Genomic DNA, 14324 nt, shown 5'->3' on the forward strand with positions numbered 1-14324 from the left:
ACTCTCTAGGTTTTCTTAATTTAACTCAAGTATGCGTAAGTTTTAACTTCGTAGATAACTGTTTTTCATCCAAAATAATTTGAACATAATAACTGCATAAATGTAATTATATTAAGTAACTCTAATACTATTAAATATGTTTTTATGTCATAATTACAAAGGGATTTTGGTTTACAAATTTATAAAATAAAAACTCTCTTTTACCCAATAAGTAATCTAAATATTGAAATATTGAGTTTGATACAAAATTGTGCAAGTCAGGCAGTGTTATCATAATATTTTAATTATCATAGCTCCTAATAAATTATAACTGAAATATCCTAAAACAAACTATGTTATTCCTTTGTGAAAAGACCATTTTCTCACTGTATCTATATAAATCTTATTTCAAGGATATTTTCATTCCAAATTATTTAAAGACAACTTCCTTAGAAATATTTAGATGTGTGAAAATTTCAATGCATAGTTATTTATTAATTTAAAAATACAGCCTCACTTTTGTTTTTTAAATTTAAAATGTCCTCTTACTAAAGGAATACATTTTTGTTGTAGAAAAATCATCAAATATACAACCCCACCTTTAGGTAATAATATAAAGTTTGGTTTATCATTTTTTGGAGTCTGGTTATTGGGAGACAATTCCTACCTTTCTTAGCCCATTTAGGCTTCTATAACAATAAAACCATAAACTGGGTAGCTTATAAAAAATATAAATTAATTTCTCACAGTTTTGCAGTCAGGAAAGGTCAATATCAAAGGTGCCAGCAGGCTCCTTGTCTGGAAAGAGCTCGACATCTGGTTCATGGTTGACATCTTCTTCTTGTGTCCTCACAAGGTGGAAGGGAGCAAGGGAACTTTCTTCCCCTCTTTTACAGAGTCAATAACTCATGAAGGCTCCATCCTTATCACTGAGATCACCTCTGCAAAGACCCACCTCCTAATATCTTCACCTTGAGGGTTAGGATTTCAATATATGGACTGTGTTGTTGTTCAGTTGCTAAGTAAGTAAGTGAAATTGCTCAGTCATGTCCAACTCTTTGCAACCCCATGGACTGTAGCCCACCAGGCTTCTCTGTCCATGGGATTCTCCAGGCAAGAATCCTGTAGTGGGTTGCCATTTCCTTCTCCAGGGGATCTTTCTGACCCAGGGATCAAACCCGGGTCTCCTATATTGCAGACAGACACTTTAACCTCTGAGCCACCTCCTAATATCTTCACCTTGAGGGTTAGGATTTCAATATACGGACTGTGTTGTTGTTCAGTTGCTAAGTCGTGTGCAACTCTTTGCGACCCCATGGACTGCAGCATGCCGGGCTTCTTTGTCCTTCACTATCTTCTGGAGTCTGCTCAAATTCATGTCCATTGAGTCAGTGATGCTATTTAACCATCTCATTCTCTGCCACTCCCCTTTCTTTTTTCTTTCAATCTTTCCCAGCATCAGGGCCTCTTGCAATGAGTCGGCTCTTCACATTAGGTGGTCAAAGTATTGGCGCTTCGGCATCAGTCCTTCCAATGAATATTCAGGACTGATTTCCTTTAGGATTGACTGGTTGGATCTCTTTGCAGTCCAAGGGACTCTCAAGAGTTCTCCAGAAGTACAATTTGAAAGCATCAATTCTTCGAGGCTCGGCCTTCTTAATGGTCCAGCTCTCACATCTGTACATGGCTACTGGAGAAACCACAGCTTTGACTTTTGTTGGCAAAGTGATGTCTCGGCTTTTTAATACACAGTCTGGATTTGTCATAGCTTTCCCTCCAAAGAGCAGGTGTCTTTTAATTTCATGGTTGCAGTCACAATCCACGGTGATTTTGGAGCCCAAGAAAAGAAAATCTGTCACTTCTTTCACTTTCCCCTCTTATATTTGCCATTAAGTGATGGGACTGGATGTCATGATCTTAGTTTTGTTAATATTGAGTTTTCAGCCAGTTTTTTCACTTTCCTCTTTTGTATTTATCATCTGCTTATCTGAGGTTGTTGATATTTCTCTCAGCAATCTTGATTCCAGCCTGTGATTCATCCAACCTAGTATTTCCCATGATGTAATCTGCATAGAAGTTAAATAAGCAGGGTGACAATATTCAGCCTTGACGTACTCCTTTCCCAATTGGGAACCAGTCCATTGTTCTATGTCCAGTTCTAACTGTTGCTTCCTGATATGCATACAGGTTTCTCAGGAGAAACCTTACCTAGGTGGTCTGATATTTCTATCTCTTTAAGAATTTTCCATAGTTTGTTGTGATCCACACAAAGGCTTTAGCATAGTCAATGAAGCAGAAGTAAATGTTTTTCTGGAATTCCTTTGCTTTCTCTATGATCCAATGGATATTGGCAATTTGATCTCTGGTTCCTCTAACTTTTCTAAACCCAGCCTGTACATCTGGAAGTTTTTGGCTCATGTACCACTGAAGCCTAGCTTGAAGGATTTTGAGCATAATCTTGCTGGCATGTGAAATCAGTGCAACTATATGGTAATTTGAACATTCTTTGGCATTGCCGTCTTTAGGATTAGAACAAAAACTGACCTTTTCCAGTCCTGTGGGCACTGCTGAGTTTTCCAAATTTGCTGGCATATTTAGTGCAGCACTTTAACAGCATCATCTTTTAGGATTTGAAATAGCTCAACTAGAATTCCTCTACTAGCTTTGTTTATGTAATGCATCCTAAGGCCCACCTGACTTTACACCCTAGGATGTCTGGCTCTAGGTGAGTGACCACACCATTATGGTCATATGGGTCATTAAGATGTTTTTTGTACAGTTCTTCTGTGTATTCTTACCACCTCTCCTTAATCTCTTCTGTTTCTGTTAGCTTACCATTTCTGTCCTTTTAATGCCCATCCTTGCATGAGATGTTCCCTAGATATCTCCAATTTTCTTGAAGAGAGCTCTAGTCTTTCCCATTCTATTGTTTTCTTCTATTTCTTTGCATTATTCATCTAAGAAGGCCTTCTTATTGCTCCTTGCTATTCTCTGGAACTCCACGTTCAGTTGGGTATGTCTGTCCCTTTCAGTTGGGTGTATCTGTCCCTTTCTCCCTTGCCTTTCACTTCTTTCCTCAGCTATTTGTAAAACCTCCTCAAATAACCACTTTGCCTTCTTGCATTTTTTCCTTGGAGTTGGTTTTAGTCACCACCTCCTGTACAATGTTATGAATCTCCTTCCATAGTTCTTCAGGCACTCTGTCTACCAGATCTAATCCTGTGAATCTATTTGTCACTTCCACTGTATAATCATAAGGGATCTGATTTAGGTCATACCTGAATGGCCTAGTCGTTTTCTCTACTTTTAAAAATTTAAGACTGAATTTTGCAATAAAGAGCTCATAATCTAAGCCACGGACAGCTCCACATCTTGTTTTTGCTGACTGTATAGAGTTTCTCCATCTTCAGCTGCAAAGAATAAAATCAACCTAATTTTGGTATTGACTATTTGGTGATGTCCATGTGTAGACTCGTCTCTTGGGTTGTTGGAAAAGGGTGTTTGCTACAACCAGTGTGTTCTCTCAACAAAACTGTTAGCCTTTGCCCTTCTTCATTGTGTACTCCAAGGCCAAACTTGCCTGTTAATCCAGGTATCTCTTAACTTCTTACTTTTGCATTCCAACCCCCTATGATGAAAAGGACATCTTTTTTGGTGTTAATTCTAGAAGGTCTTGTAGGTCTTCATAGAGCCAGTCTACTTTAGCTTCTTCTCCATTAATGGCTGGAGAATAGAGTTGGATTACTGTGATGTTGAATGGTTTGCCTTGGAAATATACTGAGATAATTCTGTCGTTTTTGAGACTGTACCCAAGTACCACATTTCAGACTCCTTTGTTGACTATGAGGACTACTCCATTTCTTCTAAGGGAGTCTTGCCTACAGAATCCATGATAGTAAATACAATGGTCATCTGAATTAAATTCATCTATTCCTGTCCCTTTTAGTTTACTGATTCCTAAGATGTTGATGTTCACTCTTTCCATCTCCTGCTTGACCATGCCCAGTGTACTGTGATTCATGGACCTAACATTCTAGGTTCCTATGCAATATTGTTCTTTTCAGCATCTAACTTTACTTTCTCTTTACTTTCACATCCACAACGAAGCCCCTCTCCACTTTGGCCCAGCCACTTCATTCTTTCTGGAGCTACTAGTAACTGTCCTCTGTTCTTTCCTAGTAGCATACTGGACACCTCCTGACCAGGAGCGTTCATTTTCTGGTGTCATATCTTTTCACCTTTTCAAACTGTTCATGGGTTTCTCCAGGCAAGAATACTGGAGTGGGTTGCCATTTCCTTCTCCAGTGGACCGTGTTTTGTCAGAACTCTTCATTATGACCCATCTGCCTTGGGGAGCCCTGCACAGCCCCTTCATCATGACAAGGCTGTGATCCATGAAGGATTTTAAGGGACAGGAACATTCCAACTGTAGCAATACCCAAGCATCTTGACTAGAGCACTATCCCCTGTTACCATGTCAGCAGCAAGCAAACATCTAGGTCATCAGCCACCTGATCAAAGCCCTTCACATCCTTGACTCACTCACTCATTCCACAAATATGTATTAGAATTGCTTATATGCCAGGTACCCTGGTAGGTGTTAGGGGTAAAAGTAAAGTGACTCAATACAATAGACACAGTCTTTTTCCTTAATGGCATCCATTTATCTAGTAAGAGGAGTCAATATCAATAAAATAATCTCACAAACAACAGCTGTGATATCAGTTTCTTATAACAGGACCGTAAGACGGTAAAGTAGGGAACATGATGCAACCTGAGTCTGAGAAAGTCTTCCTGTGGAAGAGATGGGTGACCCAAGATCTGAGGAGTGGACAGGAATGGACCAGTCCCAATAAAATGAAATGAAAGGCACACAAAGGTGATGGCAGCATGCCAGGCACAGAACAGTGAGAACACAGGCTTTGGAGGGGGAAGGAAGATGAGTGTGTTTGAGGAAACAGAAGTGGAAGAAAGCCTGAGTGACTGAGCGCAGGAAGAGACAAGAAAGTGGTCCAGGTGAGGCAGGATAGATACCTGCAGACGGCAGCGGCCATGCACATCATGTTGGCCATGTTAAGGATTCAAAAAAAAAACAACAATTGACCCTTCCTTTGTTTATTTGCTTGGCTACACCAGGTCTTAGCTGCGGCATGCTGGATGTTTGATCTTCATTTGTGGCATGCGGGATCTTTAGCTATGGCATGTGAACGCTCAGTTGCAGCATGTGAGCTCCAGTTGCCTGACCAGGGATCAAACCCAGGCCCCCTCAATTGGGAACACAGAGTCTTAGCCACTGGACCACCAGGGAAGTCCCCCAGATGTTGGTTTTTATCCTATGCTCAGTTGATAGCCACTGAAATGATTTTATTTGTGCTTTTTGAAGATGTCTTTGGCCGAAAAGTGGAGAATCTGTGGAGCAGGGGTAAAGGAGATACATTAAGCATATGCCCCCAAATCCAAGAGAGAAATGAAGTAGCTTGGGAAGAAGTGGTAGTACAGAAATGGATGAAATGGAAAAATAACCCATAGGCAGGCTTATCTACCTTTGGTACTGGGTTGGTGACAGAAGATGAGCAAGGAAAGTACAGAGAATGACTCCTAGAGAAATAAAAAGACACTGGAGTTGATCTGGTGAGAGCTGAGAAGGAGCTCATGACTCTGATTTGGTTGACAGAGGGGAGCTGAGTGGTACGTAAAGAAGGCAGTCGTATTTACAGGTTGATGATCCAGAAGAGAGAACCCAGCTGGGGATGGAACTGTCAAACGCCAACCACATGGGAAAGTAGTAGATGAGCAAAGTGGTGGGCTAGACTTCAAAAATGCCGCGGGCCAGTAGAAGAGCCTTCAAAAAATCAGAGTGGAACAAGGGGACAGGAAGATCCAAAACCATGATGTCTCAAGGGTCAAGGTACTGTGAGTTTTAGGAAGGTGTGACTGAAAAATATGAAGTCTGAAAATTCGCATCTGATTTAGCGATGTGGGGTCATGAGTGACCTTGGCAAATATAAGAGTAAAACTGGAATGGTAGCCAGAGAAACAGATTGAGGAGGAATGGAGGATGAGCTAGAGAGAAACTATAGCCACACTCAATAGAAGTCTGGCTGTGAAAGAGAGAGAAAGGCTGTTAGGAAAAAAATGTAGCTAAAAAGCAGTATACGATGTAGAGGAGTTTTTACATGGTCTTAACAGAAGAGATGTGTGGATATTTTAAATGGGATGGATAATTTAACTTGGTTTCCAATAAAAACTAAAGAGAACTGTAATCTGTTGTCTACAGTCCTTTTGTCAAAAGCAGTGCAGCCAACTTTCATTATAATGATATGGTAGTTTATTCAGAGGAATAGTGCTAACATTCAGGAAGAATTAAATAATCTGCAACTCCATGTTATTGGCAATTTCATGTAAGAATCCTTTCACAACAACTACTTTAAAAGGCTTCATACTAATGGCTCCCTTTCATTTAAAAAAAGAGTGGTGTGTGTGTGTATGTATGTGAATGTCTAACCCTATCAAATCATGGTGGTATAAAGCTGCTGCTGCTGCTAAGTCTCTTCAGTCGTGTCCGACTCTGTGCGACCCCATAGATGGCAGCCCACCAGGCTCCCCCGTCCCTGAGATTCTCCAGGCAAGAACACTGGAGTGGGTTGCCATTTCCTTCTCCAATGCATGAAAGTGAAAAGTGAAAGGGAAGTCGCTCAGTCGTGTCTGACTCTTAGTGACCCCATGGACTGCAGCCTTCCAGGCTCTGCCATCCATGGGATTTTCCAGGCAAGAGTACTGCAGTGGGGTGGTATAAAGCTAAGGTTGGTAAATTATGGCCCTTTGGCTAAATCTGGCTTGCTACTTGTTTTTAAATTGTATTGCAACATATACAATGACAGAAAAAATTACATGGAGAGCACACTATTTAGATATAGAGAGAAGAGATCATTGCTAGGGTTATGTTCTTGAAAAGATGCAATGGGATTAAATTCAAAGCATAAGTGGAGAGACTGACCTTTCAGAAGAGGAAAGCAATGCCTTTGATATGACATGGGAAGGAGGGAGTGGGAGGAGTAAAGCTGGCCTGTGGGTTTGCATGTCTGATGGCTAGTGGTTGAAGAAGTTTCTGTCTGAGCACTTTGCTTTTCTGATGAAACTATAAGATCTTTGTTTGCTGGGCAAAGCGGAAGATTTGGACACTTGAGATATCTGAAAATGGTTTAAGCACTAATGCAAGCATCATTCATAACAGGCAAAGAGTAAAAACAATCTACATGTCCATTATCTGATAAATGGATAAACAAAATGTGATACATCCACATAATGGAATATTATTTAACATTATAAAGCAATGAAGTACTTGATGCATACTGCAACATGGATAAGCCTGGACATTATGCAGACTGAAAGAAACCAGTTACAAAAGGTCACCTACTGTATGATTCCATTTATACGAAATGTCCAAAAGAGGCAAATCCATAGAAACAGAAAGATTAGTGGTTGTCAGGGACACAGGGGGAGGGGGAATAGGGTTTCTTTTGGGGGTGATAAAATATTCTGAAAGTATTTAGTGAGGCTGAAGAATTTTGCGGATATACTAAAACCCACTGAATTCTACACTTTAAAAATGTGAATTTTATGGTAGGTGAATTATTATCTTGATTAAGCTGTTATTTAAAAAGAAAGAAAGAAAATTTTGCAGAGTTGAGTGCACTGTCCTGATAAAGGAGTGGGACTGCCAGTAGCAGAAACATCCATGAAGATAAGGAAGCTTGCTGCACAGGCCCCCATGCGAGTAGGGAGCTGCTGGAAGAGGTAGGGTCTCCGTGTTAGGAGGGGAATTCAGGGTGTACTCAGGAGGCCTATCCATGTAAGTGAAACCAAAAGTCGCTCAGTCGTGTCCAACTCTTTGGTGACCCCATGGACTATGAAGGTAAAAGTGAAAGTCACTCAGGTGTGTCTGACTCTTTGCCATCCCATGGATGGAGGGGTAGCCATTCCCTTCTCCAGGGCATCTTCCCAACCCAGGGATTGAACCCAGGTTTTCTGCATCGCAGGCAGATTCTTTACCAGCTGAGCCACAAGGGAAGCCCCCTGGACTATATAGACCATGAAACTCTCCAGGCCAGAATACTGGAGTGGGTAGCCTTTCCCTGCTCCAGGGAATCTTCCCAACCCAGGAATCGCACTAGGGTCTCCTGCATTGCAGGCAGATTCTTTACCAGCTGAGCCTCCAGGGAAGCCCAAGAATACTGGAGTGAGCTATCAGGGATGGGTAAATCACCATGTATGTGCGTGCATGCTAAGTCGCTTCAGTTGCGTCTGATTCTTTGCAGCCCTATGGACTGTAGCACGCCAGGTTCCCCTGCCCATGGGGTTTTCCAGGCAAGAATACTGGAGTGGGTTGCCATTTCCTCCTCCAGAGGATCTTCCCAAAGCCTGGATCTGGAAGATCCTCATAAGAGACATGCTTTCCTGTCTCCTGCATTGGCAGGAGGGTTCTTTACCACTAGCGCCACCTGGGAAGCCCAAATCACCATAGAGATCTCAAAGGAAAGGCAGCTGTATCTCCAAGGTTCCAGTAATCTGTTCCTCATTCATTTCCTCATTCGAGACTCATACTCACATTTTTATTTGTAATTGTATATTCTTTTCCTTTAAAATGACTCTCAAACTGTATATGGACCTCCCTGGTGTCTCAGCAGTAAAGAATCCACCTGCCAATGCTGGAGAAGCAGGTACAATCAGGAGGATCCTCTGGAGAAGGAAATGGCAACCCACTCCAGTCTTCTGGTGGGCTACAGCCTGTAGAGTCACAAAGAGTCGGACACAACTTATCAACTAAACAACAACAACAAAACTGTATATGCTTCAGGTTCCAGAAAACAAAGATCTGCCCCTGCAGACAGAAGAGGATCTATTTGAGGTCACTGAATCTGAATTTATGGTGACATTGCTCTGTTGCTTAACGGTTGTTTTGGTGTCAGAGGAAGTACAGTCGGATTCACCCAGGGTTGGGGCTTTGTGGGTTGGAAGCATGATATTTGGATGACATTTTATGTGGACGACAAAATTCAACCTGGTAAATGGGGTGAGTGTAAGATGGAGGGGTCTGGTGGGTCATGGAAAAGCAGAGGTATCAGCAAGGAAGAACTTGAAAGATCAAGTTGGAAAATGGTGTGATTGGGAAGTCTGCTGCTGGAGGTGAGATAAGAGTCCACGAAGGGGTGATGGTCTAAGGTGATTTGAAGATCACGGAAGGTGACAACTGTCATTTGCTCCGAGGAAAAAATCTAAACCCGAAGACCATCTCCAAGCCTCTGCACATTCTGTCTCTTGCCCACGTCTGTCCCCTCACTCAATCAGTCTAATGTCCCTCTCACTTGCCTCCCCACTGCCTTCCTTCCGGTTCTCAGGTGTTTCTTCCAGCCTGAGGACCTGGGCATCTGACAGCTTCTTTGTTGCCTGGAATACTCTTCTTTGTTGCTTGGCTAGGCCACTTCTACTCATCTTGAAGAATCAGAGTTAAGTCCGTTCCTCAGGGAAGTCTTTCCCCACCTACTCATGCTTCTCCCAGAGGGTAAAGCCCCGCTGAGACTCTTTGCTTTTTATTCACAGCATTTATTAACTGTATTGTAGAAGTTAAGGGGCTGATTACTAGCAAAACACTCTTCTCTAGGACAAAAGGGTGAGGTAATAGGTTTGGTAACCTCTCTTTGTATCCTGGGTCCTCAAGAACTTGTACACACAAAGACATTCCACGAGTCTGTGTTGTATGCATGAAATTTAAGATACTGATGTGTAATAGTGTTTTCCAGCATATTTTTTAACATATAAAGATGTAAAAAGCAATTTAATAATCTAAAAATGGCATATCATAGACAGATACAGCCAATTTCCTTTTTAACACACATACGTGAAGATGTATTTATCTCCAACTTCTCCTCATTTATTTGATATCTAGAAATAACACAAATGAAGATAGGGGAAAATACTTAATGATTTATTTTTCTTAAAAAAAAAAATATATATATTTGCCTCTGCTGGGCTTAGCTGCAGTATGCGGGCTCTTGTCAGTTGCAGCTCTTAGTTGAGGCATGTTGGATCTAATTCCCCACCCAGGGATTGAGCCCGGGGGCCCCCTGCATTGGGAATGAGGTGTCTTAGCCACTGGACAACCAGGGAAGTCCTGGTTTCTTACATGGAAATGAGTTAATTCAATCCCTTATTTGAAATAATGAAAAAAATTATTGGAACATTCCAAAGTAGTACACGATATACATACAGTTGACCCTCTAGATTTTTTGATTTCTCAACTAACATCGGGTAGGAAATATTCGGGAAAAAAATCTAGAAAGTTTCAAAAAGCTGCACTTGAATTTGCTGTATGATAGCAACTATTTACATAGCATGTGCATTGTATTAGGTCTTACAAGTAATCTAGAAATGATTTAAAGTATATGGGAACATGTGTTTAGGTTAGATGCAAATATTATACCATTTTATACAAGGGACTTGAGCATCAGAAAATTTTGGTATGGGAGGGGTCCTGGAACCAATTCCCCAAGGATACAGAGGGATGACTGTATTACAATTTTCCATTAAAAAGAATATGAATACAAACACACACATCTATATGCATACATACACACACATACATATGTTTAACTGATTCACTGTGCTATACACCTGAAACTAACACCACATTGTAAATAAATTGTTTCGTTGTTGTTTAGTGGCTAAGTTGTGTCCCACTCTTTTGCAGCCCTGTGCACTGTAGCCTGCCAGGCTCCTCTGTCCATGGGATGTTCCAGGCAAGAATACTGGAGTGGGTTGCCATTTCCTTCTCTATACTTCAATTTTTAAGAAAGAACTTTAAAATAACAGGAGTGGAGGAAGTGGTAAATTATCTAGCAAACAGTTAACTATGCAAGAGTGAACCAGTCTCTGCCATGCTAATCTGAAATACTTTGACTCAGTATACAGACACACTGCTTGTGGTAGAAGCAGAAAACAAATTTAGTGATTTGTTTTCATATGGATGGCTTGTGGATGGCTTGTGGTAAAACCCGAGTTCACATAAAAATTGCTTTGCTTTATTAGCTGCCATAAAAATTACACTCACTTGTATTCTAACATTTAAGAAAAACAATGAGCCCCCTGGGTTGTTTTTTCTCTCTCAGTCCTCCTTACGGTTATCCCTTTGATCTTTTCACAAGACAACATCTTTACAACATCTTTCACATCTCTGGCTAGCTGCCTCTTTAAGGAAGACTTCTCCCCTAGTATCTGACCTAGTTCCACCCTTATTATTCTTCCAGTTTCTCCCAGGGCACATTTATCACAATCTGTACTTGCGTTGACCCCTGTTAACTATCTTATGTCACCACAGAAATGTCACCGCTCTGAGTGCAGGGACCTTTCTTTGTCACCACCCCAGCACCTAATTTCCTACTACAATTGTATAACATTTTCAAACTCGAGAGGAACTGAATATGAACGTTGTATTAACAAGAACAAGCCTGAGGTTATTTTTTCCAGAAATGTTTGGCACTCTTATCTGATTATTTACACTACGTTCCAAAATCTGTCTGGGGGCTTTGTTTCTCATAAATACATTGGAAAAGATATTTCTCTTACAGGATCGTGTTAATCTCAGGGCCAGGTATCATAGTCATTGTAAAACACATACAAGAAAACAAATAGAATTAGGACATCCAGTGAAGGTTCCCTTTTCTGGTCCAACACCCCAAGGGTTGATTTTAAATAAAAGCCAAGGCAAGTGGAAGAAACTGGCAACAAACGGAGGGAGTGTAAGGCTTCAAAATGCCCCGAGAGAGAGATTCAACTGAATCCTTTGGGTCCACTAAGCGCTCCCACCACTCAGGCAAGGCTGCTCCGGGGACCAGCACACATCAGTCCGGGAGGGTCCCCTTCTGACCTCCCCTGCAGGCTGGTCGCCTTGGCGCGCTCCCAGCGACCTCGCCCTCCTGGTCTCTGCCTTTTAGTCTTGCGGGCAGAAACCCCGGGATCGCAGACTCTCCAGGGCGCGCGGTCTTCCTCCAGGCTGTTTCGCTTTCCACGCTGTCAAGTACCCGCCCCCCTCTCCCCCGCCCCCAACTCCCGATCTCCCGCACAGAACAAACTCCGAACTGACACTCGGCTGAGCCAAGATGGCAATCCACAGACTTGAACCTTCGAATGTTCCTCGGTCGCCCGGGAACCCGAGATGGCGCGGCGTTACCCTCGGCGAGGCTTCGCTGCCTTCCTTGGCGACCAGCCCGCTGGGGGCTCCGGGATCCACGGCCGCCGGGGGCGCCGAGGACCCCTCTCCAGCGTCCCGAACTACAGATCCCAGGGTGCCTCTCGGACTCCCGCGCCCTCCCTCGCTCGCTCCCTCCCTCCGCCCGTCTCCTCCTCCCTGGCCCTTGTTGTTTTGGCTGGAAGCGCTCCGGCGGAGTTTCAAAGAAAGTCTGGGCAGAAACCGGAGCCGGCCCGAACGTGGGAAGGGGAGGAGGAAAGAGAGGAAGAGGGAGCCGGGAGGCCGGGAGAGGGAGGGATCGGGGCCGGGGGCCGGGCCGCCCAGAACCTGCCGCGCGCCCTGGGGTGGGGGAGGCGGCGCAGGAGCAGCGCTAGGGGACGGGACGGTAGGCTTGGTCCCCGCAGCCAAGCAGCCCAGCGCCTCCTTCTTCTGCCGCCCTCTGCTTTCTCTCTCCTGCGGCGGCGGCCAGCGCGGACCCACCCTTCGGCGGGACCTGCGCTCTGTCCAGCGACGCCGAGCGGGCGGCTCCCTCCGTGGCCCGGGACCAACCCTCAACCCTGCGCCCGCTGACCACGGGACCCTCGCGGCTTTCCCATTCCTTGCGGCGGTCCGGGCGCCTCGGGGAAGTGACCCACCCTCTCTCCAGAAGGAGGAAGGAGGGGATAGCGCCAAGCGCAGTGAAACCTAGAGCTGGCCAGTCGGAGTGGGCACTGCGCGGGGGCATTGTGTGTGTATAAGCGTGTGAGACTGTGTGTGTGCGCGCGTGCAGCGTCGTGTCTGTCTCGGAGTGCGCTCTGGGAGGTCCCATCCCGAAGGGGCGGAGCGCAGGGGGCCGAGGCTCGGGCTCCGCGCCGGGGCAGAGTCCCGTGGAGCCCGAGCGCAGAGGAGGCGGCCGGCGGGACGGCGCGCCTGGCGGCCGGGCGGGTGCACTGAAGGAAGGCCTGGGCATCTTCGGCCCGGCCGCGGCCCCTGCCCCGAGGTGTCGGCCTCGGCGGCTGTGCCCGCTTCTACTCACGTCCGCGGACCTGCCTGCGGGGAAGAAACTCGAACGCCAAGAGCCAGAGCGCCGCGGAGCCGGCCCGCCCCGTCCGCCTGGGGTGCGCCGCGGGAGAGCGAGGTCCCAGCAGCTGCACGGCCGTCCGGCGTCGAAGGTGTCGGGAGCGCGCCGGGCCCGCAGCCCTAAAGGCTCGCACCATGAGCGGCGGCGAAGTGGTCTGCTCGGGATGGCTCCGCAAGTCCCCGCCGGAGAAAAAGTTAAAGCGTTATGTAAGTAGAGCTCGGCCCCCGTTACCCTCCCTGGGCGGCTCGCGTGCCGACTGCTCCTCTTTAGTCCCCATCCCTTCCCTGTAGGCCCCTTCCCTGCCAGGCTGGGGACCCAGGCTGGACACTCATGCCCGGGCCTCCGCTTGGCCAGGCATCTTTCTTTCTCCAGATTGCAGACTGGAGAAATTTCTTTCTCCATCGGCCCTTAGGAAGGCCTGGTATGGCCAGCTGAGCGCCTGCAGAGTGTTTTTTATTGTTCCTTTTAGCAGGGGTGAGGGGGAGAGCATTTTCCTTTCGTTAGACCTGCACCGAAGTCTCAGGGGCTGCTGTGTAGTAAATTTCCCGCACTGAGAAAACCACGGAGGTATTAAAACTCACCAGCCCTCTCTTTGGACCGCCATCCCTCCCGCCTTCCCCACGGGATGGTTTCGGAAAGCGGACGGGAGACCTGGGAAGTTGGCGTTAGAGCCGAGCATCTCCAATCCGCTCCACGGAAAAGAAAAAAAAAAGTTATTACGCGCCCTACCGTTTGCTTAGCGGGGTTCACACTTTCTCGGTTTTGAATCGAGGGACGTTGGAGTTTGGCCCGAGAGCCTTGGCAGTTTGCTGCGAGAGGAGGGCGCTGGGGGGAGCCTGATGGCTGGTGTTCGGGCGCCTTGGACACGCTGTCAAACCCTGTGGGAGGGGACAGCGAAGGCCAGTTAGGAATTCTGTGTGTTATGGTCCTTTCCCAGGCCACCACAGTTGCTTCGTGGTATTTGTGTAATTGATACAAGATGCTGATTATGTGTTAAGCCGTTTTAGCCGTTAGGGGAAATATTCCTTGAAAGAACCAACG

The 14324-nt window shown here is 45.3% G+C and overlaps 1 protein-coding gene across 2 annotated transcripts in view; it reads left to right on the forward strand.

Annotated features, from left to right (window-relative positions):
* GAB1 (GRB2 associated binding protein 1) overlaps positions 12538-14324 on the forward strand; it is a 125789-nt gene continuing 124002 nt past the window's right edge. The window contains exon 1 of one of the 2 annotated variants that reach the window (XM_018061566.1): positions 12538-13489. In XM_018061566.1, the coding sequence (XP_017917055.1) occupies positions 13418-13489 (72 nt within the window). In that variant the 5' untranslated portion in view covers positions 12538-13417. The remainder of the gene's footprint in view (positions 13490-14324) is intronic. The other variant, XM_018061565.1, reaches the window with a different exon arrangement.

Source organism: Capra hircus, chromosome 17 (genome assembly GCF_001704415.2).
Source record: "Capra hircus breed San Clemente chromosome 17, ASM170441v1, whole genome shotgun sequence".
Taxonomy (NCBI): Eukaryota; Metazoa; Chordata; class Mammalia; order Artiodactyla; family Bovidae; genus Capra; species Capra hircus.